Consider the following 27138-nt stretch of genomic DNA (forward strand, 5'->3'; position numbering starts at 1 on the left):
GAGTGGAGCTGGGATCAGTGAGATAGCTACGAGCTCAGTCACGCACCTGTATTTCCAGAGGGCTGCAGCCAAGACACCGAGTAGAGCAGGTGTGTGGTGAGGCCTGACTGAATCCAGAGAGTTTCTCCAGCTTGGCCATGAAGTGTGGAAACAAACAGGGGAGTGCTTGGGTGCTATTGCTCTTTGAGTCAGATATGGCTTCTGATTTATTATCTGCAGTGTGTTCTGATTTAGAAGCAAGTCAAGCCACTCTGTGTGTAATAATAACATTTCTCCTAAGGCAACAGGTCGCATCTACACCGCATGTCTATTGTAGCCCCTGCCCTGTTAAGAAGCTGTTTTGCACTCTAAGGGAAAGCTCGGTGCAGGAAGGTTTTCACAGAGGTATATTGTAATATACTGCTGCAGTCTGATGCTATCGTCTTTTAATAGTCCACGACGAGATCTCTAAAGCTGTATCGTTACCAACACATCTTTCATATCAGACGGACACAAGTGTTGCTTGTAAAATAAATAATACTGTAGCGAATATTATACTCATACATAAACCACTTATTTCTATTCCTCATTTCTAGAGGAAATGAGCTCTAGAATCGGTTGGATTAGGAAAATCGGGGTTATCCTCAGACTCTCCCTAAGACTTTCCAGTGTTTTAGATACAAAAGTCCGCATTAGGCAGCTCTTCTTATTTACAGGAGTCCAGCCACAAGATGGCGGTGTTGCCACTGATACACGTTATGCAGTATTGTAGATATGGACGGTCTTTAGATTCAAGATTCATGATTTGTTGAGAATATGATGAGTTAAACCATTTTGTATCGTCCTATAAAAATACGTTTACTGAAAAACAACCTTCTTCAAACTTTTTTACGCAGTTAACGTCACATTCTGGTTTGGCGATTTTGTTATTTTCCTGAGGTAGATAGGAAAAAATGAATTTTTTAATCGAGGTTTTTGGACTGCGTATTTAGTAGATACAATAACGTCCAGAAATATGTGCTTCATTCGGAAACAGAAAATGGAAGTGAACTGAAAAGGGAAAATTAGTATTACAGTACGATTACAAATTACATTTTCCGAATGCTTAATTGGCGTTAGATACTTTGCACATAAAACAGTTGCACATTACAGGAAACAAACTGTGAGGGGGAGACCTGCTGCCATTTTAAGCTTTTCTACAATCAGTCTTGTACGACTTCCGCAAAGAGCTTTGTCCTTTGTTTTGCCTTTCGCATTATTCGTGTTCGTAAGTACTGGTCGTTCAGTTTGGAGAAGCTGATGATCGAGATAAAATCAATGATAAAAAATCCGGAATACCAGTCCTGACGGCTGTCAAGGAGTGAAAAGATTATATAGAACAGGAGCCCCGTCCCTTGTCTGTAACAACACACAGCCACAGATCTAAATAACTGACCCTTGTTCCAGGCGAAATCTTAATCGCGGGCAAATTAATGTCCATTACCTGCTGGAGGCCCGCCTTAAATCTGCTTTCAGATCTTAAAAAGCCGTAATTGTTGCCAAGCCTGTACCAATTAGTGGGCTTCAGGAGTGCCTTCGCTCAGGTGTGAGACCTGCATTGAGAGCGGTGGAAGAGAAATACTCTTTACACCCGCGGGACGTACGGAAGAAAGACTATTTCCCACTCGTGTCTGTTTCTGGCCGCCTTTCTGAGAGCTTTGTAGTCAGAAATAACGGAGGCGGGGCGTGACTGGAGATACACGCAGGGGCAGGTAAGCGGACTGATTTCAGGCACCAATGATTCAAGGAGCCAGCTGGTATGAAAATCGGCACCAGCAGATCCGGGGTCGAGAACTGCAGGTCGGGTGAGGATGTTTTAAATTAATCTTCATAGATCGCAACACGTACTATACGTGACACGTGGCTCAGGGTGTGCGCCTGGGGCTGGAGGGTTCCCGGTTCGTATCCCGCGGCCGGCAGAGGAATCCTACTCTGCTGGGCCCCTGAGCAAGGCCCTTCACCCCAGCTGCTCCAGGGGTGCTGTATAAATGGCTGACCCTGCGCTCTGACCCCCAGCTTCTCTGTCTGTTTGTCTGTCTGTCTCATGGACAAATTTCTCATAGACAAGCTCCTAATAAAGGAGATGTATACGGCCAATAAAGTGATCTTCTCTTAACTACCAATAGGAGACGCCGGCGAGCGTCCTGTTCCAGAGGAGCTGTCCAGAGGGAGGAGGTGCTGAACGCTGATCAGGCAAGAACTGAAATCATGGCGACTCGGTGAGTGTACCCCAGAGGCCCTCTCGCGTACTGTGATGGCCGGCCGCATCGTCACTGTAACCACGTTCATGTTATGAATTCAGTATGTTTCTTTTCAACAAATGATGTCGAACTGAGATCAGTTCTTGACTTGGCTCGTATTCGCGTTAGCATGACCGGAAGGATTATCATTTATTATATCCGTTCTTGCGCCTTTTCGGCATCGCCTCACAGGTTCTAGAAGTCACGAAGCAGACCCCACTTATAACTTTACCAAGGCGAAGACTTCGAATTTTAATTGATGAAAACCGTTCTCTATCGTGCACATACTAGGACTCGAGTCTAACTGCCGACGTGCAGCGCTTGATAGGGAAGTGGGTGACCTGCAGGTTAACGGCACTCGAGGCATGTGGTTGTACCGCCAGGTGGCGCAGTTGTAACGCGTCGTCAGTGTGTATTGCAGGTTTAAACAGTATTTCTCCTACTAACAACGGACGCCGCTTAAGGACAAGTAATGATTTAGTTTTTGGAAACGATAGGTCTGTCTGTCTTAATGAGGGTGGTAATCGCGTGGTCATAAAGTTAATAAATGTGTCTTGATCACTGGCTCGCTTTTGTGTACAGAACAAGGAATGGAGCCTGTCTCTGAGCTGCATGTTTTTTTTTTTATCACCCAGACCAGGAAATACATCCTTAAAACAATGTTAATTATTGGGATTTTTTTTTCTCTAAGAAAAGATAATATCTCCAGGCTTTGGGCAGCTTCTAATTCTGAAACAGATCTATAATTTCAGTCAAATGCAGAAAATAGGAAAAGAAAAGAGCCGTTGAAGCCTTGATTCCAAATTTATTAAGATGTATAAGATTATACATATCCATTCTGCGAAAAGAGAAAAACATATCTGGATATTACAAAAGACAGCTTCCTATTTCCTAAGTCCTGATCTCTGTGACATCTTACTAGCGTTTGGTAAGGTTAGAGGGATAAACGTCGCACACGTCGCCTGGTTCTTGTTTTGCAGTCAAGCTCATTGCAAGGGTACAGTGGCGCCCACTGCCTTCCGACCGCAGCCTGTTGGAGACACGAAGCGCGGACAGGACCTCGGCGCTGGACTGGGCTCATTTCATCAGGGAGCGGAACTCTGGAAAAGAAGGAAAGTGAGAGGGAGGTCATCTCGTGTGTCTCCTTCCACACTGTCGCTGCTTCTCTTCCACCTGTGGTTCTACGGGGGCGCAGGGAGACGGGGAATCGGTGATGGCGGGGGCCCATGGGAGCCCGCGGAGCCCTGGGGAACTTCAGACCTTGAGCGCCGATCTTGCCATCGCTGTCCAGGTCGGCGGCGGCCAGGAAGGCCTTGGTCTCGGCGTCCGTCAGGACTCTGGCGTCGGCCTTGAAGTTCTGCAGGAACAGCCTGCGTGGAGGAAGGCAACATCAGACGCGGCTTCACGAGCTGCACTGTGGCACCGCGGGCTCGTGCCTGCGTACTCATCCCTCTCTGGGCTGGAGACATTTTGCTGGGCCCAGTAACGATAAGATGGAGCAGGGAAGGGAGCTGCGTCAGCATGCGTGGGCTGCGAAGGAACACGTAAGGGTGTGTGATGTCACACACCTGAAGAAGCTCCACAGCAGAAACACTGTGTCTCTCTTTTCAGCATGGAATAAACCTTTACCCGTTCCTTTGCTTTATCAATTATAATGAGAATAGGTGTTGTTATTCTCTCATGCTTTACGAAAGGGGGAAGGCCTTTTATAATCCTTCTGTACAGATTAGGAATTTAGGAGATAAACAGAGAACCTAAATATTGTCGTGTTAGAATGAAACCAGCATTGTTTCCACACAGCTTGAGAGAGGAATGAGCCCGTACTCGCTGTTCAACACCACAGGTACTGTGCTCCGAGATCTACCTCCCCCCAGTCTCTCTGCCGGAGGGTCCTGGGTTCTCCTTCTCTGTTCAGCCGGTGTCTCCCCCCCCCCCCCTCTGCCCCCTGCGCTCGCCCTTCATTCTCTCTCTTACTTCAGCTCTTCCTCCTCGATGAATCCGCTCTGGTCCCGGTCCAGGATCCTGAAGGCCTTCTCCGCGGCCACGGCAGAATCGCTGGCCAGCCCCACCTGGGCGAAGAAGGCCTTGTGATCGAAGGAGCCCGCCGCTGTGGGAGACAAGCAGAGTCCTGAGGAGACCTGGAAAGGCGTCCGCGCTGTCTTCAGATGGCACTGCTCCCTGAAGCGAGCACGCCAGAATCCCAAGTGCCCGCAAGCAACTGCACTGGACAGAAAATCCCGGCAAGGACACGGTTTTGAAGTAAGCAGGAAGGACCCCAGTTTGGAGAAATGGCAGATCCCTATTTTTCATCGTGTGTAGCAGCTCTGGGGCCGGTGGGCTCTGAAGTGTTTAGACTCGTCGTCTCGGCACAGTGAAAACACGATGGCAGCCCACGGGTACCTGCTCCCCAGCCCACCTGTTGCCTGGTTACCTTATTTACCTCCCCTGGAGGCCCTTCGGAGCAGGAGCCTGTGTGCTCTGGGGGGAGGAGTCCAGACAGCCTCCCTCTCTGCTGACCTGGCTCCCCTGATTACCTTGGCATGCCTGGAGCGCGGCTGTGATGTCCTCTTCTCTCAGCAGCCCAGAAAAAGCCATGACTGCCCTGAGCCCTGATGACAGGAGAGGAGGAGGAAGGAACAGTTAAGAAGCGACAGCCCTGAGGAAGGACCAGGAAATACAGAAACGCAGTGCCAGTAAAAGCTGTTTTTAGGTTCATCGAGATGGAGGGCAGTGTGGTTTGCACTGCTTGGAGACTTGACCGTGCTCAAGGAGACGCAGGTACGAGCGCAAGGTGTTGACTAGCTTCTGCTTGCTTTATGATGAAGTGTTCTTGTCCTGTCCTGGCTCATCACCGTGTTCACTAGCACGTTACAAATGAGCGGTTCCCATACTGCACACTTCAATTACTGGATCATTAGCCCAGTGGCTGTATGTAAAAAAAAAATACATGCATAAGTTGTCAACTGAGGAAAAAATACAGTACACACAACGTGACATTTCTGAAACTCTAATCTAGAGAAATCCAGCCAGCTGTCTCAGCATCTCTCCTGCACCAGGCTGAATCCTGTTGTCAATAGAGAATAAATCAGACGGTAGCACTGTTGCATCAGTGATACAGATGAAAGTGCCCGACTCTCAGGAGTGTTTTTTCAGGCTCCTCTGGGGGTCCCCTTGTCTACAGCTTGTTCTCTTTCTTTACAGCGACCCCCCCAGAGGACTCTGTGTTTTTCTTGCTCAGGGTGAACATATCTAATCTGGCAGAATTATATTTTCTTCTCACACATTCCCTCTCATTCGGCTCCTTCCTCATTCATCCTGTAAATGAGCTCAAATCATGCCTGTTTCACGCTCCTCTGTATACTAAGCAGGAGAGCATCACCTCACCCTCACACAAGCCAGGTCTACATGCACAAGCCTTGCAAGCCACCCATCGCAGTGTGTGCTTGCACACTTTCACAGAGACCTCTTGATACGAACACAGCACACAATACAGGTAACAATAGCACCTGCCTCTGAAAATCCTACTATTGCCAAGAACAATCTTTGAGCTGAAACAGCGACCCTACCTCTGTGCTGTGCTGTAGTTTTTCCTGTCTATTCCAGGGATGTTTCAGTCGTACAGATGCTGGCCTCTCCTGCTGTGGGTCTCGCTCGTCCTGCGATCAGCTGTGAGCAGGTGGTTTGATCACCTGTGGGTCCGCAAATCCGAAAGCAAAGTGACTGAGAAGGTATGGCTCCCGGTGCTTTGGAGACTGGCTCTGCCCCCTGGCCGGCCGACACCTCCCTGCTCATTAGCTAAGCAGTGTGGATCGGTGGGTACCCACGCGGCTCGAGGGGAACTGCACGTAGGAGTGTGTGGGTGTTTGCGCAGCGCATGCAGATCCCTGAAACACTTCCACACACAGCTTCGAGTTGGTCTCAGATACCAGCGAACGCTGGATTACAATTAAAATGAATTACACGGTAGTAAAGCTATGACATTGCAATTAATTGTAACAAAGGACTCAAGTGGGCGATGTATACCAGAACAATACATATGCTGATGTATATCGGAAAAAATCAGATTTTCTTTTGTACTTTTGTCACCATGCTTAATATTAATAATAAGGAGAATGCAGCAAGAGCTCAGCTGCAGTATAGAGGCAGGGTTTCGTGCTGAAAAACTGGTTTACTCACCTCCCCACAAATCTCTGAGGAGATTCAGGGATCTTGAAGAACCCTTTCAGGGGGTTTTCACATGTGTATAGATTGTTTACAAGAATATAATTAAAAAATATCAGAATACTTTAAGAATAATTACTGTTACAGTTCTGTAATTATAAGGCGTTAATGATTACATCTTGATCGTTGATATTCTGCTTTTAGGCGAGATTAAATCTGTGTTGTGATCTCAACGAGAAATCGGTCGAACGAAAAGAAGACAATGATGGCATTTCTTGTCACGGTGTTGGACAGAACTCGGGCGCATCACTAAGGAGAAATATTAACCAGAGATGCACCAGTAAGTTCAGAAACGAAGTCACAAGTTTGGTTCAAATGTATTTTATTAACACTGAATTTATTAACTCAGTAATTTGTGGTCTACATTAACAATGCATCAGCTAGGTGTTTCTAATGAAAAGAGTAACAGAAGCGGGTCTTGACATGCTATGATTGCAAACGCGGATGCAGAGAGAAAAGTATCTTGTCCGATCGAGTATCAGGTTACGTGTCTCCGAATACTGTCAGGTGCAGAACAGCGGACATCGCTGTAGTAGCTCTTGAGTTAGGACTTAACGAGGGCTGAGAACTCTGCAAAAGTCAAAAGGAAGATTCAGTTCCTGGCATTTATTCTGCTGCTGCAACTGCATACAGTAAACATTATTTTTAAACTGACCAAAAACGTATTTAGACGTTTGATAGCAAATACCTTGTAAAAGATTTGTGCAGTGTGACGGTACTAAAATGCAACACAGCTAGGGCGGTATCGAATCTCTTTACCTACGCCAGGGCAAGTCAAAAAGCATAAAGGAAGATGCATCTCTCAGAACTTCAGGCCCGATTCTGGGCGGGACCTGCGGTTCGGGGCGCTTGGCGCAGCAACACAGGTCCTGCTCTCGTGTCGGGCCTGCTATCAAGCCGGTCTTTTAGAAATCTGGGGTACGATCTCTTTTCTCCAGCTTCAGGTACCTTCTACTCCGATTTTCCCGTCCCCGTCGGAGTCTCCGGCCAACAGGAACGCCCTGGTCTCGGCAGCCGTCAGGACCCGCGCTCCTTTGGAGAAGCTCTGCAGAAACAACCTGGAGACGAGGCGAGGGGCGCCCCGTGCAGTCTCAGAGCCCCGTCAGGACGCGTGCACGGAGCCCCGCTGGGCAACTAACGCCCCGGCCGAATACGGCGACCCAGGCGACAAACCCTGCGCCGCTTTCCAGTCAGTAATCCCACTGGCTGGAACAGGTAAAGGTTTATTCCACGCCGAAAGGAAAAGACAAGACACAACGTTTCGGCTTTGGAGCCACAAACCTGAAGAAGGCTTCACAGCCGAAACGTTGCGTCTCTTGTCTTTTCCTTTCAGTCTTGAATAGACCTTCACCTGTTTTCCTCTGCAGCCCTGCGGCCGGGGATACTCACTGCAGCTCGTCTTCCTCGATGAAGCCGCTGTTGTTCTGGTCCAGGACCTTGAACACTTTCTCGACGTCCGCCGGCGACTTCTTGGACAGACCCACCGCCGCGAAGAACGCCTTGTGGTCGAAGGAGCCAGTGGCTACGGAGACAGAGACCGGTTTTAACCCGCAAAGAAACGCGACAAAATCAGGAAACTCGCGCTCTGGGGCGCAGGACGTGAACTTGAACGCGTGGGGGGCAAGTAAGTGGCGAATAGGTTGTCAAAGTGTGCAGTTTAAACAAGAGCGTCGTCCACACTCCAGGGGTTAACTACAGCGACTCTCAGCAGTATTTCAGCTTCAGGGGACACGCGTGTGGATGCAAACATATTCCAACCGGTCGGGGACGATTTCTGTCGAGCCGCCGAGGTCGCCGCTGGCGGCCAGAGCCCGGGCAGAAGGCGCCGTACTGTACCTTGGCAGGCCGTCAGGGCCGCGGCGACGGCGCCGGCAGCGAGGAGTCCGCTCAGGGCCATGGCTGGATCTGGAGAGGAGGGGACTCCGGGAAGGGCTCGCTTCTGTTCCAGCTGGGCGCTAGGAACGATCTGCTCGCCATCTGCCCTTGTTTTCCAACGTCTTTGCCACCAGCGCCGACTCACAGGTGTTAATGACAGGTACAGTAGTTACTGCGGCCACTTGACCCAGACCTGAGCGCCTTGGTGCGCGTTACCACCCAGTCCCCTCTCCCTCCCCTCCCCACAAGCACCCACCATCTATTCGTGCCATTAGTATATCCTATTTAATGTTATCTCCTGAAAAACACGCCTGCAAGCAGAGATTGGGACCAAAGGGAGGACTTATTTCCCTCGCTATTGAGATTGTCTAGTAAATGCACGGGCGCATCTCCCCTCTGATTCTTCTCAAACGTGTCTGCCTGCAAATGACAGCCGCTGGCCGGGTCCGTTTCCCCTGGCTCCGCGGAAAGGGTCTGGGCGGAAGCTTCACGCAGAAGGTTACTCCTGTTTCGCTTCCAGGTGGTTGCTGGAAAGCAGAAGCCGGGCACGGCTCGGTCGTTCTTGTGCAGAGCCAGCGATTAGTTCAAGGTGCAGTGAGGGGGAAAAATAAATCCACGAACCTATTACATCCGCGCTGCATTATGAGTTCGTAAAGACACGGAAAGTCAAGGTGAATGCTGTCCAGGACAGGGTTCCGGGGAGCCAGAACGCCACCGCCGAGCACACAGAACATTTCAGCCGGACACGCGTCATCGGCACGTACAACCGGTAAAGGTGTCACATTGATTTTTCTCTTTTTTTATTCTGCTTTCCGTACCTATGAGTGATGTTAACGGAAAGCCGAGCGCTTATTTGAAATATTAATCCCCCCCCCCCCCCCGCAGTTTTCCCCCCACTTGCCAACCATGCAATTATCCGTTTTGAACGGTAGATGGCGAAGTGGTGCGCCGGCCGGGGGGGCAAATCTGCGGGCAGAGTCCCGTGTCGGGGCGGGGCAGGGCAGCTGGCTCGCGGCCCCTGTTTGGGGGCGATGAAGGGTGGCTCCACACGCGCAGAAAGGCCTGGTTACCGCCAGCGTTGTTTTTCTGTCTTCAGAATGCAAGAGAACCAAGGCGCAAGTCCCCTTCGCAATGGCGGCTTGAGAAGCGCCCGTTTATCCAGCGGGGAGCAGTTTGCTGAAGCAAAGGGGCACAACAGCAGCGTCTCGCCCGGAATGGAGAGCCGCCGCCCTCGGCCGGGGAGCCCCGGAGAGCCCTGGCCGCTTTTCCGCGCTGCTGTTTGAGTAGTCAAATGCAGAAGAAAAAGTCTTAAACGTCTTATTTAATGCAGACTGATCCCATACACTCCATAGTCTACCTCCCTCCTCCCCCAGAAATAATATATATATATATCTCGGTATCGCCTCCTTAGCAAGCAGAGCTATTCCACTCCGCTTTGCCAGGAGGCTGTCCTCCTCCCCCCGATTGTGTGGCTGTTCTATTGTTCCTATGGCGACTGTTTGTGGCGCAACATAAACAGGGAGCCAGCGACGCGCTGTGAAGCCCTTGCAAGCTCATTGGACAAAGCAGGAGTGTCTTCGGTTCCGACAGCTGAAAATCTGGTTTTCAAAAGCAGACGCCCCCCCCCGCGCCCGAGACTATTATATGTAATGTTTTGTGGGCGTTTGCAGAAAGCGTGTCGCTCGCACACAAGGTCACAAGCTGCCACTCTGCGGAGCCCTTCTCCTAAAAACACCCTGTCGGACCTGAAATCCCGGCTCGGAACAGGTCTGGCTACCGGGAAAAAACCCTGGTTCTGAAGAGCGCGTCCCGGAGCGGAGCGGCCGGACCTCTTGTACCTGACAGTAGCAGCATCTTCAGCTGCGGCTAGCAGCCGTGTAGAAACTAAATTAACAAAACAACATGTTCAGTCTTGGGAATGCGCAGTTCAGACCTTCATGAGGACATTAAAATAGCAGAATGGGAAAGAGAGATGGTGAATTGTACATCTGCACATATACACACATTGCAGACAGTCTCAGTCCTAATTCCTAAATTGCACAAATAGTAACAATAATTTTACCCTTGATCCTACACCTAATTCCAGCCTTGAGCCAAACTCTGGACCTCTGTGGAGCCCAAGCCCCGATTGGAATGTATGCCTGACCTGAACCCTAACCCTATCTCCAGCCCTGACCTGACCCCCTAACCCTAAGCCTAGCGCTTACCCCGTCGCTGACCCCAGCTCCTGCCTCACCCCTAGCCTCGACACAAGCCCTTCTCAGGTCTCAGGAGCCCTCTTTACTTTTTCATCTGTAGCCCAGGAACCCGGCAGCAGACCCGTATCACCACGTCAGTGGGACTCACAACCCACTCTAGTTCAGTGTTTACAGAAGCGCTATCCTGGGCAGACTCTATTCGGGGACTGAAGAAACAAAATGCACCAGACGAGAATTAAACCGTGCGGACCTTTCGACTTCGCATCGCCATGAACAGAGCGTGCTGTTCATTTTCCTGGGAGCCTCAGGAAGATTGTGTACTGATTTGGTTTGGAGATAAAGGCTCTACCACTCAACCTAGTCAGACAGGTTCGAGATGAATGGCTCAGAGTTCTAATTAAGGAATATCCCTCTTGATGTCAGCCGTACCTTTCCTTGTTTCACTTTCTGACGTCGTCAGCGTGCCTCACATGGCTGTCAAGTGACTTATGTTATCAGCGCATAGCATTACTCACGCGGTGACGTCACCGAGCCCTGCACAGCAAGGCGTGCAAACGAGAGACCAGGGGACGCGCTGATTGGACACAATTGCGCAGACGGGCAGAGCAGCCGCGTCGGATTGGTTCGCGTCCTTGTCGGTCTCCGGTGCCCGCACCGCACCTGCTTTGCTTTAACCCGCCCCTCGGGGTGACGTAGTAAACAACATGGCGCCGCGGAGCGGTGATGGGGTTTGATTGTGTTGGAACTGTTGATCAATTAAAAGCTAGGTTTAAGTTCGTTGCTTTTGCTTTTTTAACCTCCGCTTACAGTTATGTCGGTGATACAAAACCTTGCTAATATGCTAGTCCAGGAAAGGTAATGATCCTTTCACATTCCTTCGGAGGATGAGACGCTGTAGCGAGTGAGTGTCGAAAGCCCGATATATTATTAGGAAACGCGCAGAAAGGAGACCGGGGGGTGAAAACCAACGATGCGACCGCCTTTATCGATCTCACACGGTTAATTTACCCCCCAAGTTTCTGCATTGAGACATATTTGTGTACGCACGTATTCATATGCGCGGAGAAGACGGGTGAACGTGACTGATTTCCTCTCGAAAGCCGAAGGATGGGGAGCCGTCGGGGAGCTGCGCTGTCGCTGGCGATGGGGATCCTCCAGCTGGCTGCGCTCCCGGCCGCTGGCGCTCCGCTTCCGGATCCACCCGCAGGTGAGCCCCCGCCGGTGCCGGTGCCGGTGCTGCCCTGCCCGGGGCAGCGGAGATCACGGTCGGCCGGTTGTCAAGGAGACACTCGCCTCTTCTCCCTTCGCGAGCCGCCGGCGCTTGCAGCGGATCCAGTGAAAAGATGTAAAAATATGGGGTCTGGGGGTGTTTCCTTGCTCGCCCTCCTCCTCCTCCCCCTGGCCTGGTGCTGCGGTCTGGTTTCCAGGTGTATCGACATGTTCTCTGGCGGCGTGTGTCGGCGAGCTAATGGGTATCGACTTCCTATTAATCTCTTACCCCCCAGAGCCCTTTTCAAAGGCTCTTTAAAATAACAAAACGGAATACAGAACGATGACGGATGACGGGGGAGGCTGGGAATGAAGCGGTGTCGTGGGATTAGCGCCGGTGCGTTAGAGGGGCATTCATGGTCGCCTCCGGTTTGACACGGTTTGGACCGCAGCCTCGCTCCAGCCGGAGGGGATGTCTCTGTCTCTGTGTCTCTGTCTGTCTCCGTGTCTCTGCTGGCTGAGCTCCTGCCCTCAGCAGACCTGTCGTACAGAAGCTAGTTCGTTGGCATGGAGACAGGCGGCGAGGCAGTATTTCTGTATTTCGGCCGGACCTTTCTGTTCACTGTTCATGTCTAAACGGGTGGGCACTCCTGCTACTTACATTCTTTTATTAAAGCACTTAAAAAAACAGATTTGTCTTTGAAGAGACACATCGAACCCCCCCCGGTGTGTTTGCTGTTTGAATGATGGAAGTTGGTGATGCTGTGCTTCCAGTGTGGTGACTCTCGGACTTGATCTGGGCGAGCAGAACCTCTCTAGAGCCACCAGAGGTGGTGAGGTGGGCGGTTGTCGGCTTTGCCCCCGGTTGCTGTTTTCCGTTCTTCTTTTCTGTGGATGGGTGCAGCCTCTGGCCTGTCGGCCCGCTGTGCGCCGGTGCTGGTCGGACAGCACCCGCAGCTCCTGGCCGGACTGGGGCAGGAGGGGAAAGAGAACACAAACTGGTTTAGCCCTGTTGGGCCTCGTTAGCCCAGTTCGGTAGCTCCGTGGCGGAGGCTGTGTCCCAGGAAGGACCCGCGGCCATGCGCTGGCGGGGCAGTTAGTGGCCAGAGCCCCAGCCAGCTCCCGCTGGATCGGGTAGCTCTGGGGGGCGGTGCAGGGCGTCCCGTGGGGGTGAAGAGGGGCAGAATCGGGGTGATTTAGCACTTCAGCCGCACGAAAGCTCCGCCGTCGAGCTGCGCTGGTCCAGACTGGTGCAGGGGAGACGGAGCAGTACCAGCTGACAATCTCGGGAGCAGAGTCTGTCCCTTGCCTCGGTTCTAGGGAGATCCTTCCAGGTGCGCCTGGGCTCCGTGGAGGTCTGCGGCCACTCGCCGGCGCGTGATCTTACACTGCTCTTACTCTGTAGAACCCAGCTGCGGGTTCCTTCTCTGTCCCTTTTGCATGCCAGGCACACACCCCACTTTCCAACCCTTTGTGCCCAGAGCTGCTTCTATACCTGCGTGACCTGTCGCCCTGGGAGTCCAGCTTGTTCTATCCCGCTTTCCCTGCTTAATCCGGTTTCGCGCCCGGCAAGCTGGTCGTCGGCTGTCTGGCGGAGACGTCATCGGTGCGCAGTGCCTGCTGGGGACCAGCCTGCAGTCCTCTCGATAACGACTGGCCAGCGTGACTCTCTGGCAAACGCTTATCAGGTGGCTGCCAGCTGTGTGTGTACCTGTGAAGATGAAGGGTGTGTGCAGGGCTCTGTGCCAGGTATAATACGTCTCTCAGCCTGTCCTGTGTCACCTTTTCCTTGCAAATGGCCCATTTTTCTGTTTTTATAACCTGCTCTTCCCAGCCCAGCCTCTTTGTGAGTCATTCTCCGGTGTGTCCAGGTATGTCTCACAAACACCCTTACTTCATGAGACTGTATCTGTAAATATGAAGTTCCTCTTTGAAGGTGCAGTATGTTCAAATCTCTCTTCTTAAAGGTTCGTGGTACCATTAGTGGCTCATTATGGATCATTACACTTCAGAATCCTCTTTTGGGGATAACAGATTGCTCTTAGTGTACACACCATTGAAACCAGCTCAAATGCTCTTGCAGGGCGCTGTGACTGCGGACACGTGACTTTCCCTGCGTGCGCAAGCGAGCACAGTCCATCTCGCTCATAAAGTGGGTAATTTTTAACAAGGAGTTTCTGCTGTGGTGAGGTTATCTGATCCCTTTACGGGAGCGAAACTGAGATCAAAAGTCAGAAACGGCCCTCTGTGCTCTCTGGTGTGGCGATGAGGAAGTCGGTCAGGAGAGTGTAGATAGTGCAGGGGAAGCTCTGGAAGCCCTTTCATTCACTATTTACTCCCCGGGCTGCCTGGCCGCTGCCGCTGGGGCAGTCTCAGTGAATGTCATTCCCACCCGCCTGTTTCTCAGGGCTCCTTTGGAGAAGAGGCTTAATGAGGGATTATAACGAGAAGGAAATCTTAAGGAAAAGTGCCAAATCCCAGCTGCTCTCGGAGCAGCTGGACTGGGCCTTCATGGCAGACATCAAAGTGGCGATGTTGGATGAAATACCGCGTTATCCCAGCAAGGCCCGGCCCGCTGCTCCCTCTTTACTTCGAGAGTGGCCCCCGAAGCATGCCGCTGGCCGGCGGGCCCGTTTCTGGTCCGACCCGGCTTGCAGGACTCTGTCCCCGCACGGCACCAGCTTCGCGGTAAGGACGGTGTCGGGACCGTCAACCCAGCCCTCAGTGCAGCAGGAAGAGAAGAGCTAAGTCAAGTAAAGGCCACGTCCAAGAGCTGCAACTACTGCAGCTGGGAGCCGCTGGCTCGCTCAGCTGGAAGCCCTTTAGCTCTGCTTCTCGGCTGTATCTGGGACCGAGGAGAAGCTGTCCGATTTGCTCAGACACCCTGGCGGTGTCTTCTGTGTGTCGTGTGTCATCGGAAGGGCTGGCACTGCGGTTCCAGGAATCTGCCGTGTGTGTCCGATGAGTTCGTGAGCCAGATTTCAAAAGCACCCGGAGGATGACGGCATGTCAAATCAGAGTTTTCTTTTCAACAAAATCAATGCAGAAATTTCCACTGGCATTTCGGGATGAACCTGCTGGGTAAAAAAAAAAGAAAGGACAATTGTTTTCATCCGGGGCAAATCGAACACCCCACACGGTATATCTCCTTGTGTTGACATTGACATCTGAGTGGTCACACAATTTAGATGCTATTGTTCTGAAAATAAAAGCAGTCCTGCTTTTAAAGTGTTAATTAACAGGTTGCCTGCTTTACTAGTATGAAGGATCAGAGTCGTGAATTTCTATAAAAGCATGAAGAATTTTAAAACCAGTCTGTTTTTTTAACTGGAAGCGAGTGCAGCGATGTTCCTGCAGGTCACACGGAGAAGAATTTCTGATCTCATTACATTCACATCCTGTGCATTCTTTGACAGTTGTGTTATTTATGGACATTGGATAGTTTGAGTGACTAGTTTTGCAGGGGTATTAGCAAGCAAAGGTCATATGAGAAAAGTTGCTAGTGAGCTTTTGGCCCAGTGATGCTCATTCTCTTCCTACTGGATTGTCTCAAGAGCTCCTGCCTTTCCTGTTCCGTAGTTTCAGGGGATCCCCGGGAACCAGCAGATACTGTGTGGAATTCAGGACACCCACCAGTCTCTGACTGAGAGGGGAGAAATTATAATTATGTCCGAATTTCGCACTTAAATTCCAGTAATGATGTCGACCAGTTTTTTTGCAATTGTTGAAGGCGTTTTTCTGACCAGATTTTGGCTGCTGCTTTAAACTCCTCCTCGGCAGTTTTTAGTAAATTGTGTCTGGAATTTGGCAGATAGTTCAGGAACAGTTTTGTCAGCAGTGAGGCAGGTTCGGAGGAGGTCATGTCGGCATTAGCTGACAGTGAAGTCTGGAGATAATGCAGACTGAGTGATGAAGACATAGGGATGAAATCACAGCAGATGCTACAAGAAAGGAGACTTTGTTTCAGAAAGCTTCCATGGTGTTATTTCAGTGCTTAAAAACGATATGTGCTGACAAAACTTTAGTCTTGAAAATGACTTGTAAACAGCCTCTCCTGCAGGGGAATGATGTGCTTCTGAAGATGTATTCATTTTTTTTTAATGCTGTTTGCATAAATCATAAGAGAAACCTGCTCTTGCTTAATGCTGTGAAACTCACAAGTGATTGCTTTGTTAAACAGACACAGAGTTGTTTCTTCCTGTGCGTTATTTGCCTGGTTATGTGCAAAATTGTCTTCCCTTTCTTCCATGAGTTCTTTCCTCACCCTTTCTCTATTTACACTCTCTTTCGAATGGAGATAGTTAAATCTGGCTTTTCTCTGTTTTCCACAGAGGCTCCCGACCTTGTGATCTTTAGCCTCTGCTGTGTCTTTTACATGTCTCAGCTTGAAGCCAGATATTGCAGACTGTAGAAAGGTTTTCACGGCGCTCCTGAAGGCAGTGTTTCCAGACACTGTGGATATTTTGGACTTCACATTTGAGGTCATTTACCAGTGGGACCACAGAGGAGGAGGCCGAAAAGGAGATGCAGTGCGGTGCTTCTCTCTGTATGTGGAAGCTCACAGAAGGGTTTTTCTGGCTCTGTGGTTAGTCTTCCGGAGTCGATGATTAACAAACTGTCACTTCTCCGAGGGGAGAAACCTAGCGCCGGGCCGGGTTTCGGTATTGACTTGGAAACAAACAAGGGGACAGTGTTCAGACATCATTTGTCCCTGGCGATGGAAGACTTGTGAAGCAGAAACATTTCGAGCTCTGAACCAGGAAGCTGCTTGGTTGGGCAACCTTTGAAAGTTTTTTTTTTTTCCTCTCTTCAGAAGTTGGGAGATCTCCAGTTACTTATGAACTGCCGTAATAAAGCAGCAAGCCCCTACGTGTTTAGGAACATTAAAGAGTTCAGATTAAACCTGTTATTAGGTCTGTTAAGGGGCCAGTTGTTTAATTGACTGCGCAGGTGGAGTGAAAACTAGCAGGTGTGGGGACCACACCGAGCCGTGCTGCGTCACCACACCTGAACGGCCCTTATTATTGTTTTGTTTCCTTGGGAATTGTTAATTACTCTTTTCCTATACCTTTATACCACTGTGTTTTCCACTGCTGGCTTGGAACTGCACCAGTTATTGGCTGGTGTAGGTTATCCCCATGCTGCCTGTCAGTCCCCCTGTGTCGGTATGATGACCTTGTCTTATCGGTCTGCTCTGCTTGCAGCTTGTTCCCATCGGCCCTGTCTGCGGGCCAGCGTGTGATGGACTGAGCGCTCCAGCTCCTCCGGCTTCTTCCGCTTTTCATTTCCAAACCCAGAGCACAAAGAGGAACTGCTTGCGATTCAAAGTGTGTGGAACCCTCCCCCCTTAATGGGTGATAACATGTCACGTATTTTATCACCGCGTCCTCTTCGGATGGATCTGTGGGTCTGCCTGTCGAAGTCCTAGATTTGCGGTTCAGGTACGGTGGGGGTTTTTTCGGGTTCTAGTATTTTAAGAAGGAAAGGTGAGATTTAGTGGAGGTAGGAACGTTAGACATTACTGTGCAGGGAACAAAGCGGTTTTGACAGACACATCTAAGGAATTTTATCTCTCTTCTTGATTCCTTTTGGTTTTTATGGAAATGCGGCGCTTAATATATGTAAATCCTGGCCACCCTTTCAAACGTGGAGCTATTCATAGCGTGCTGATGGGCTGGATCGTCAAGCTTCGGCTCTGTGGAGAACTGCCAGGGCTTCCTGATAAGATGGCAGGTAGATTCTTGTTGTTTCGGGCCACCACTTCTCCAGCTGCCCGGGAGCTCAGATTTCTAAACTGGCGGGATGCGGTCGGCGAAAACAAATCCGTGGGAACTCCTACTCGGATGCTGCCAGCACACGAGTTTCTTCTTTACTTTGTTGTTGTCCGAAGACAGTTGTGATCACAGGCCCAGTGGTGTCCTGGGGTGTGACTGGTTCTCTTGCACGACAGGTGTGTTTTGAAATGCACATGCAAGTGCAGTGTCTGCAGTGGATTCAGAAAGCTTGCGGGGGGGGCGGGTCTGTACTACCTTCAGAGCACGGCAGATGTCGAAGGGATGGGAGCAAAGGATTGTCTTGAAAATTACACTGGGAAGGGTAGAGGCCAGTGGAAACCGTTTGATACAGATAAACACAGATTTCATTGAGTTTTTTATCGCATCGTTGGGGGTGTTTTATCAGCGTTGACTGGTTCACTGAATATCTGGAGCACTGATAAACCAAGGTCTTCTGTTCCTCCATCCAGGTCATGCTGTAACCGATGTATCTGTGCCACGCTGTTACGTTCTGAAAATCGGGCTAAAAACAACTTGGTCTAAGCCATATTTCCGTATATGGGGTTTGAGCTGCCCTTTTCTGTTTGTGGTGATTGATGCTGTGTGCTTTAAGGTAACTGAAGTGTGAACTTTCTACTCTGCTTCATGCCGCAGTGGAAACGGGGCTCATTCTTGGCCTCTCCTCTGGAAGCACATTGCAGGATAAGAGTGCTGACAAGGGCTTGCGCCTGAGGCCCATTAACGTCGATACCTGCTTCGGGGTTTTCATCAGAAAATTAAAGGTTGACGATAAGAAAAGACGGTTCGGCTTGTCTAGCCTGTGAGGCTGCTAGTAGCCAAGTTACCGAGCTTCTCACCCAGCTGCTTCTAGAAAGGGGTCAAGTATGTTAGCAGCTTTGCTGGGTTGTTGTTCCATACTCCCACAACTCTTTGTGTAAGAGCGACCTACTGTAACACACTCACATGCTCAGTTTCTTAAGGCTCTTCTGGGTGGTTTTCGCCTGTGTCCTCCAGTGTGATCTGCACTGTTGACACACTACTAAGGCTTTGAGGGTTTTTGAATACTTGCATTCTGGTCTCCTTGTAGTCTCCTCCTTTCCTAGACTAAAAAGGTTTGGATCTTTAAATTCATCTTCATAAGACATTACTCAGCACTGGAAACATACCTGGGCTTTCTTCTTTTTATAATGCATCAACCAAAATTGTTCGCAGTATTGCAAGTGAGGTTTACCTTGTGCCTGGTACAGCTGTAGCGTTACATCCCCTGATGTGAATTGTACACTTTTTCTCTGTTGTGCTCTGTGCTCTTCGCTGCACCAGCCTCTATCGGGTCAGGTCAGAGGGCGCCCTGGTGTGAACAGATCGCCTTGCAGGAGACGAGTGACAGAACATTTTCCATCGGCAGAGGGGTCAGGGGGGTCAGGGGCCGGACGCGGTGCTGCCCGTGCTGTTGGAAGAGCGTGGCGGCCTGTGCGGGGGAGCCTGGCGGGAGGCCTGCGCCCCGGTGACCCCCTGAGACAGTGGGAGCGCCGCGCCCCATTCATGTGCGCCTGCCTTTGTGAAGGCCCTGCTGGAGGGCACTGCCCTGGGCGGACGAGCTTCGGCTGGGAAGAGCTCTCCGCCTCTGCCTGCAGGCGGGAAGAGCCCCCCCCTCGTCTTTCTCATTTAAATCACTCTGTGGTGAAAAAGAAGGTGGGGGGGGGGTCTGGATTGAGCCCGTTCCTCTACAATAGAGCCACAAGTGGAACAAAATCCCACCACTCGTTGTGGAACCCAGCTCAGATCCCTCCAAGGAACAGCTTGACAATGTCAGTAGATCGTCGGACCGAAGAAGCCGGCTGGCCACGTGTCTGCTGGTTATCTGTGTTGTTTCCTGAACGTTATGCCATCGCGTCTCTGCAGATTAGACGAAAGGGGGTTCCGGAGCCCCTGCCGTGGTGTCTCTCGCTGAGCTCCTCAGAGAGTTCTGGGGAAAATCTCCCTTCTTCCTCTGGAGCTGAGCAGAGCAGCTTCCCAGTCAGCAGAGCTCAACGGGCGCCTGGAAGACTCGGCTGACTGGTTTGAAATGTCTCCCAACCAGTTGCCTCCCTCCATCACCTGACGGAGGGGAAGAAGACGGGTCATTCCCTGTGAAATGTAGTTTCAGGCAAGATCCGCCATCTTGACGGACCTGACCGCCCTCTTGTAGATGGAACAGTGAAGAGAAAGGACATGTCTGCGCTGCAGTTTGTGCCTGAACTTGCTGCTGCACGGCTGTGGCTCTTCCAGGGGTGTGCTTTATTCAGAGAAGCTGGACGGGACGGATACAGAGCTCCCGCAGTAGTACAGCTCTGAGGCTCTCAGCCCAGCCAGAGCATCTCCGTGCAAATCTCTGCTCTGTGAACCTTTGCAAAGCTTCAGGAAACGAGCACACGTCTTCCAGGCTTCTTCCTGCCCGGGCTGGTCTGTCCTGCTCCTGAGCCTTGTTGCCCGAAGCCGAACATCAGTGTTTTTGGAAGGCAGAGTTGGTTTAGTGCTGCTGTGACTGTGACAGTTCGGTCTTAAAAATAGAAGTGACTTTTGCAGAGAGTCCTTTTTATTAATTTATGGTGGGAAGCGGAGCAGGGAGACTTGTGAGCCACAGAGAAAAATGAAAACGCAGGACTACTCCTGTCTTCCTGAGAGCCTGCTGGAAGAGGGTGGCTGGGAAGGGCAGAGAGTAGTCTGGGCAGAAGGGTTTGCGCTGGGCACTAGCGGTTGTTTTCTCCTTGGTGCTGCATGTTAATATGTAACGGAGTTCATATTATTGGGAAGTTGAGTCAGCAGTTTAATGCAGTTAAATGTTGGTCACAGTGCAGTCGGGTAAAGAAAACAGTTGCAATTACTTGCCAAGACAGGGCTGAGATCGTCCAAGGAGAGCCTTATTCCACGAGGTTCCGCAGCCTGAGTGCGCCTTTCGTTGTTGTCAGCGGTGTTCTTTTCCATCCTACATCACGAGTGGGTTGTAGTCAGAATGTGAGACTGCGAGTGGGGCTTCTCACCTGTGGAAAAGAGAGAGGTGCAAGTTAAACAGCTAAAAGAACCAAAATGGAAAATCGTTTGAATAATTTCTTTCAGTGTCTCTGCGACCTCAGTTACCCGTTATATATTGCTTTTGGACCCAGAATCTGTCTTTAACCATCTCTGAAGCAGTAGTGAAACATCAGTACCCGTAAAGACCTTCAGACAGGTCAGCCCGAAGTCTGCGACAGTCCCTGTAGTCCATTCTCCCGGGGTGTGGGGAAATAGCTTATTTTTGTGTTGCCTGCTGAGCACGAGTGCTCCTCCTACACAGAGGTTTAATAACGTTTGAACTGGGGCTGAGGCCGTGAGCAGGGAGCTCTCCCCCGTCTCCGATTAGATAAGTGATATTAATAGAACTCGCTGAGCGACACTCATGGTCGTGCGTTTCTCTTTGTAGCCTCTTAATAATCGACCGGGCTTGATAAATGAGCGAGTCGGTGAAGTCAGAGGGGAAGGAGGAACACTCTGGCTTTGTCAGCGAGTCAGGCTCCTCCGCTGCAGTCTCTACAGCAACCAGACTTCCCAGGCTCTCCCAGTGTGGTGCTGTGTGGTTGTCTCAATGCCCTGTGGTTTCGCTCCCAGATCTTACTCCTTATTTCATTACTCCCCCCCCCAGACACACACACCCCCCCCAGTTCTGAGTTCATCGGGTTCGTTGCAATGAGCCGAGGTTTTACTTTCTTTGACTTCTCCAAGTTCTGCAAGCAAGGTGGACATCCGTCTCGAACGGCTGTTCGTGGCGACGGGTTTTGACATTCTGGAGACTCTCATCTGTGGAGTGAGCGAGCCCCGAAGCCCCAGGAACACTGGAGAGCTTGGGTGCCCTTGGGTATCTGCATGGGGACTAGGCCCAGATGGGTTAGAGAGCCTGACCGCAGGCCCGTGTGCTCAGGCCTGTCCCGCGGGAGCACCCCTCCTCTCACAGCAGGCCCCCAGGGGAGAGAGCTGGCCTGGGACTACTAGGTAAGTGCTCAGGTCCTCCAGAACGGACAGCAGCTGCCTGCCGGTGCCCAGTGCGGACTCCAGAGAAGTTCTATATCAATATAAGGGTTATTATTACAATAATAATAGACTTCCTGGTTCTGGCTGAGTGTAGAAGGTCTTACAGGTGTTGGAGCTGCAGTAGGGGGGACAGTGTGCCGGCTGGTGCTGTTGCCTCCTACCTCTTGGGTCCTGGGTTCAGTCCTGGAATGGGGCACCTTCTGTGGGAAGTTTGCATGTTCTCTCTGTGTGGCTGTGGTGACTTGATGTCTCGGTTGTCTGTGTGTGTGTCATGCGATGGGCCTGTGTCCCATTCCGGGGTGAGGTCCCGCTTCACAGCCTGATACAGCCCATAGAAATAACTGGGCCTTTTTTCTCCAGGAATGCAGAGGATGCTATCTTGTGCTGTTCAAGAACTAAGTGGATAAAGATGGCTCTTCTCAGTACATCTTGCAGTCAGGCCATTATGGATTCAGTGGAGGATAAGTAGGTGGCGATGCCGTCTTTACTGGAAGGGTGGACTGACGGGTGTGGTCTTGAAAGGTGGGGCTGTGGAACAGAGCAGGGCGTGTGTGCAGGAGTGGAGAGGGGGGTTCCCAGCTGGAAATGTACACTGCAGACCCTGGGAGTCGGTGGTTCTGACCGGGCTTCAGTCTGCTGGGCCAGCGTACTGCTCTCGCAGTCAAGGTCAGCGTGGAGTCGGAGGCGTGCAGGCCTCTCTTATCGACAGGTAGGCCTTTATCGGACGTTCTTATCCAAATAGCTAACTACTGGGAAAATATCACGTGGCTGCGTTGTCGCTTGGCTCGCCTAACCTACAGCTACTGAGCAATGTAAGATTGTTCTCTTTTTGCACTTTTTTCTAATTCATCCTGCCAGATCTAACGCTTTCATACTGCCGTTTAGTCATCAGCCTGATGAGCGTTCTTGGTGACAGGCGTCTCTATTTGTGGAAACATAAACCTGTTTATCTTCCGGCCGTTTACAGACAGCAGACCCTCTGTAGGCGGAGGGGACTCTCTCTCTCCATGCTATTTTGGGCTCACTTCAACATTAGCGAGCGAGTGAATAGTTTGATTGAGCGCAGATTTCTCCACCCGCTTGCTTTCTGTGACGTGGGGTGGAAGTGAATGAGCAGAGTGGGGGTGTTTGGGGTGGGCGCCGGCGCCCCCATATTCCCTGTGTATGAAAGCGCACTGTGACAGCTGCACTCGTCCCACTCCGGCTTCAGGCTGGATTCAGGACCTAGATTATTTCTGGAAGATGATTTGCAACACGCCTACCTTGGAGGAACCCTGAAACGTACATTAACTTTGAGCAACCACTGATCAGCCACAGGGTTTTGCAGAGTTGGAAGTCGCAGACCGGCGTTGTGCTGACTCTTCCAGCATGGGCACCGCACTGGTGTCATTGCGTTTCCCTGCACTGTCTGGTTCTCCTGTATGGAAACATATCTCCCAGAATCGACCCACAAATCCAGCATCTCTCGGTGATCAAGGCCCTGACTGTGCAGAGAATCCCTGAGCTCCATTGCCCCTACCAGTGGAAAGTGCAGAGTTTATTGCATCTTTAGTTAAGAGAGACCACAGAGAGCCACATTTACCTGCTTGCCCCATTGGCCTGGCAGCAGGCAGTGAGCAGCCTTTTCTAAAGCTGTGTTTGCTGAGGTGATTAAACATCATGGCAGGAAATTGCAGTCCAGCAACAGATCCATGCCAGGGGGTCAAGGTCGGTCTGGTCTGTACCTTTTCTTTCCAGCCTAACAGGCTGTTGAACTGAGTCAGTTGGGCTGATTGATTAGTTTTCACTTCCTCTGCCAGCGGAAAGTTAGTGGCACGTGCACGTGATTCGCGCTGCACCTGCTGGGAGACTTTTATTTTTCCAGACTTGTTCCAGCACACGCAATCGGGTGAGAAATGAGGGGTGACCGTTCTAGCTGGTTTGGTCACCCCAGGAGCTCACCCAGCTTACTTTCAGCTGAGCCCCTGTGTTAGAACTGTGCTTAAACGCTCTGTAGGCAGGTGAGAGAAATGTGAGCTGTCAGGTCCTTATTAAGCACACTGCGAGCCATCTAAATAATTTAGTGAGGCTTGCCAGCTCCTAATACGAACCCGTGACTCAGATGAATGCGTTAGTGATGCAGTGCAGGATTCCTGAGACTCATTTCGGTAATTAACTCTCCGATCCATTCTGAAGTATTGGCTGCTAGCTGTAGACCTGCCCTGTACTGTTCAGGCGGGGGTTTGTCAGCTGTGTTATTTTTTTATAACTTAAAAGCTGTTCTTAAAAGCTGAAACGTCTGAGAGATCGGAGTGTTTTTCGAGTATGTATATTTCACTAGCAGTTACCATGCCGGTTCTCCCTCTGCACCACTGTGTACAGTGATGAAACAAATCGGCCGCAGTGCTATTGGATCATGCAGCACTCGTTTTCCTGCTCTCTTTGATGCATTATTAAACCTCATACAGTAACCTTGTATTCTTGGTGTATTCTTGGTGTTTAAAGAAGCAATAAAGGCAGAGTGAGGAATCCAGGGCAGGATGTGGCCTGTTCCACACAGTGTCGCTGTGTCGCTCCGTCTCGGAGACGACCACGGGGGTTGAGTGTTTGATGCATCACTCTTGCCGTGTGGGAGAATACTTGTCGGGCACAGTTTCCTGTTGAATTGTGCCTGCTTTCTGTCGAGCTGAGCAAGTTGGTTTTTAATCTGTGTCCGGGACAGTGGGATCTGCCAAGGACACAGGAAGTGTTGACGCAACATGTTAAACGTTGTCTGCTTGGGGATTACTAGAAACAATACTTGTCATGTACCTTCTCTAACAAGAATTGTTGTTATGATCAGTCTTGTGCATCACCAAACAACTCTTGTGGTCTGGCACTAAAGGCATAAATAGGGTTCCTGCACCTGTGTTTCTGCATGTTGCGAGACCCCTCTCCGTGTGTCCACCCAGAACGAACGCTCTGTCTGTCCCTGCCTCTGTCTCGCTCCCTCCGGGGTCCTGCGCGGTCGTGCTCGTCTCCCCAGGGCCTGCCGGCGCTTCTGTCTGGGGTTTGTTGGAAATGAGAATGAATCGCTCCGCCGTGATGGTGGTGCCGCTGGTTAGAGCTGGCTGCGGCTGGGCCTGGCTCCTCTGGAGAACAATCGCAGTCTGGAGACGCTGCCCGGGCGATGCGATAAGTGTCAGTTTGTGCTGTGATTGCTCTCCGGGGAGGATCACAGGTATACAGAGTGACCTATATAGCAATGAACTGCAGATCAGGTTTTAGGATCCTCACGCAGGCATCCTGAGAAGCAAGGGCACTGTGCACACTGAGGAGCTGGAGCGGGATCAGAGCTCGGAGCTCGTGGAGTACAGCGTAGGGCCCGAATCGCAGCCTCCCGACTCCGGCAGTGCACCACCCTGGGCGTGGAGTGGGGGGTGCAGCTCGGGAGGGGCGCTTTCTGAGTCCTAAAATAACTCTGTGTGAACTGAATGTAGGTCAGGCTGATTCCTTGTGAGTCTGTGGTGCTGCACTGTTGGATCGCTGGCAGGAGAAGTGGAGCGTTATGGCAGATACAGAGTAGCCTCCACATTTCATTATGCCCTAAATGCCGATTTATCCAAGAAAGTGTAGGTGTAACCCTGTGTGATTGTCCAATCCGTACGAATTAAAATGATGAAATGGAATGAAAAGGAGTACAGTATATCGGTGGTATAACTGTGAAACGTGGTTTAGATTTGTTAATGTTCATTTAATAATTCCTCACACTTCTGTAGCTCTTTTCTGACATTCCACTCAGAGGGTTTTACAGGTAATGGGGATCCCCTCCACCACCACCACCAGTGTGCAGCACCAGTATGCTCCCTGCACACCAGCTCTCAGTGGGGAGGAGAGCAGAGTGATGGAGCCAGTTCAGAGAGGGGGATTATTAGAAGGCCGTGGTTTCCAGGGGTAAATTTAGCCAGGACACCGGGTAAGACCCCTAATCTTTTTGAGAAATGCCCTGGGATTGTTTACTGACCATGGAGAGTCAGGACCTGGTTTTATGTCTCATCCAAAGGATGGCGCCTTTTAACAGTAGAGTGTCCCCGTCACTGTACTGGGGCATTAGGACCCACATAGACCACAGGGTGAGCGCCCCCTACTGCTCCACTAACCAGCAGCAGCCTCAGCTCTCCCAGGAGTCTCCCTCCAGGTACTGGCCAGGCTCACACTGCTGAGCTCCAGTGGATTGTCAGTTGTGAGCTGCAGGGTAACATAGCTGCTGTACCTGCATGGGGGCTGTGGGATGTATTCAGGGATTTGATGGATGAAGACATTTTTTTTAACTCCTGTTACTTGGTGGAAGATGTACCTGAAGCCTGCTGTTACTGTAGTTTGTTCAGAATCCATTGTGTTACAGAAATAACATTCTTGTTATGAGCGGTTTGAATACCTGTGCAGTGAATTCCCTGGGCCGCGTTTGCAAACACAGAAGTCCTTGTCACAGGAGAGAATGTTACATCTAGCAGCTCTAAATAAGGATTAATACGGCACTCAGTGCTTCCTCCTCTCAGTAAACTAGCTGATACCCTGGCTTTGAGCGAGATACTGGCATCAACTCGCTACTAGCAACCAAACCAGCTAGATGACCAGTAGGGCCCCATCTCAGTCATGACCTTCGTGTTTCTAAAAGGCAGTCGGGAGAATCTGGTTTCTGGAGTGCACAGCTTCTCACTGAGAGGGCAGCATGTTTATTTAAGCAAAGAGGCGGTCAGCACCTCAGTGTGGAGAGGAGAATTCTGGACTTGGCCGCTGGGGTTCCGCTGTAGAGCTGTGCTGTTTTCTTATAAATCCGATGGTTCTTTCCGTGCGGTTCACCCCAGGACGCCAAGGATTGCGTGGACTGATCCTGGGAAATGCACCAGGCAGGGGCTGGGGAACCCCAGCTAGAAGAAAGAAAGAAAACACAGATGTACCTCGGAATATCCTTCCCCCCTTTGTGTCCGCCAGCCTCGCGTGTGTGTCGGCGAGCCGGAAGTTGTGGCTTGTGCTAGGCAGGCAGGAAGGGGCAGAGGCTGTGCCCAAGTGTGGAGTGAGAGACGGGACTGGCCTCGTTCAGCTCCGCTTCCATCGGCACCCCTTCGCAGTCGTTCTCTCCCCTTTTCATTTACAGAGCACGTGGTCAAGCGCAGGGCAGTGCAGATCGCTTAGCAGGCAAAACTGGTGCTGCAGAAGCTCTTCTGCCTCATGGCCTCTTGGAAAGAGGTGTGGGAACCTGGAGCGGGGCTGAGTTGTACCGGCTGCGTCTCGGTGCCATGTGGCTTCAGCCTTTCACGGAGGCTGGAGCGCTTTCCAGTTGAACGAATCGGCTCACAGTCGGGGGATTTCTCCCGCCGAGGAACTTTTTGTCTGGCTTTTAAAAGCCTAAATTAGGACAGTCGCCGCAATTATGCTCTAAAAAAAGAATCGCAGTGTTTGTTTGTTTGTTTTTTTTTATGGCTTGTCTGGAATTACTCGGCTCAACTCTCCGCGAGTGCATCTCTACAGGCACAGGGGTGGAACGGAGGAGAGCCCAGGGTGCCAAGACAGGCAGGGGAGGGGTGCAGCTGTCCCACC

At 51.0% G+C, this 27138-nt stretch overlaps 3 protein-coding genes across 3 annotated transcripts in view; 1 reads left to right on the plus strand and 2 right to left on the minus strand.

Annotated features, from left to right (window-relative positions):
- Window positions 1-3043: 3043 nt before the first annotated feature.
- Window positions 3044-6114, minus strand: LOC102697638 (parvalbumin beta-like). Its single transcript, XM_006637219.3, has 5 exons — window positions 5825-6114; window positions 4793-4867; window positions 4233-4365; window positions 3519-3628; window positions 3044-3358 (listed from the first exon to the last, which is right to left on the minus strand). Exons 2-5 carry the CDS (start codon window positions 4851-4853, stop codon window positions 3336-3338), a joined length of 327 nt encoding a protein of 108 aa, XP_006637282.1. The 5' UTR covers window positions 4854-4867; window positions 5825-6114; the 3' UTR covers window positions 3044-3335.
- Window positions 6115-6784: 670 nt separating this feature from the next.
- LOC102697446 (parvalbumin beta-like) lies at window positions 6785-11024 on the minus strand. Its single transcript, XM_015360347.2, has 5 exons — window positions 10982-11024; window positions 8316-10238; window positions 7869-8001; window positions 7428-7537; window positions 6785-7049 (listed from the first exon to the last, which is right to left on the minus strand). Exons 2-5 carry the CDS (start codon window positions 8374-8376, stop codon window positions 7024-7026), a joined length of 330 nt encoding a protein of 109 aa, XP_015215833.1. The 5' UTR covers window positions 8377-10238; window positions 10982-11024; the 3' UTR covers window positions 6785-7023.
- A 165-nt stretch (window positions 11025-11189) lies between these two features.
- The window catches only part of lmtk2 (lemur tyrosine kinase 2), a 47810-nt gene continuing 31861 nt past the window's right edge, over window positions 11190-27138 (plus strand). Inside the window, exon 1 of the mRNA XM_015360345.2 lies at window positions 11190-11759. Coding sequence (XP_015215831.2) covers window positions 11660-11759 — 100 coding nt within the window. The 5' untranslated portion in view covers window positions 11190-11659. The remainder of the gene's footprint in view (window positions 11760-27138) is intronic.

The sequence above is a fragment of the Lepisosteus oculatus genome, chromosome 19 (genome assembly GCF_040954835.1).
Source record: "Lepisosteus oculatus isolate fLepOcu1 chromosome 19, fLepOcu1.hap2, whole genome shotgun sequence".
In the NCBI taxonomy this organism is placed as follows: Eukaryota; Metazoa; Chordata; class Actinopteri; order Semionotiformes; family Lepisosteidae; genus Lepisosteus; species Lepisosteus oculatus.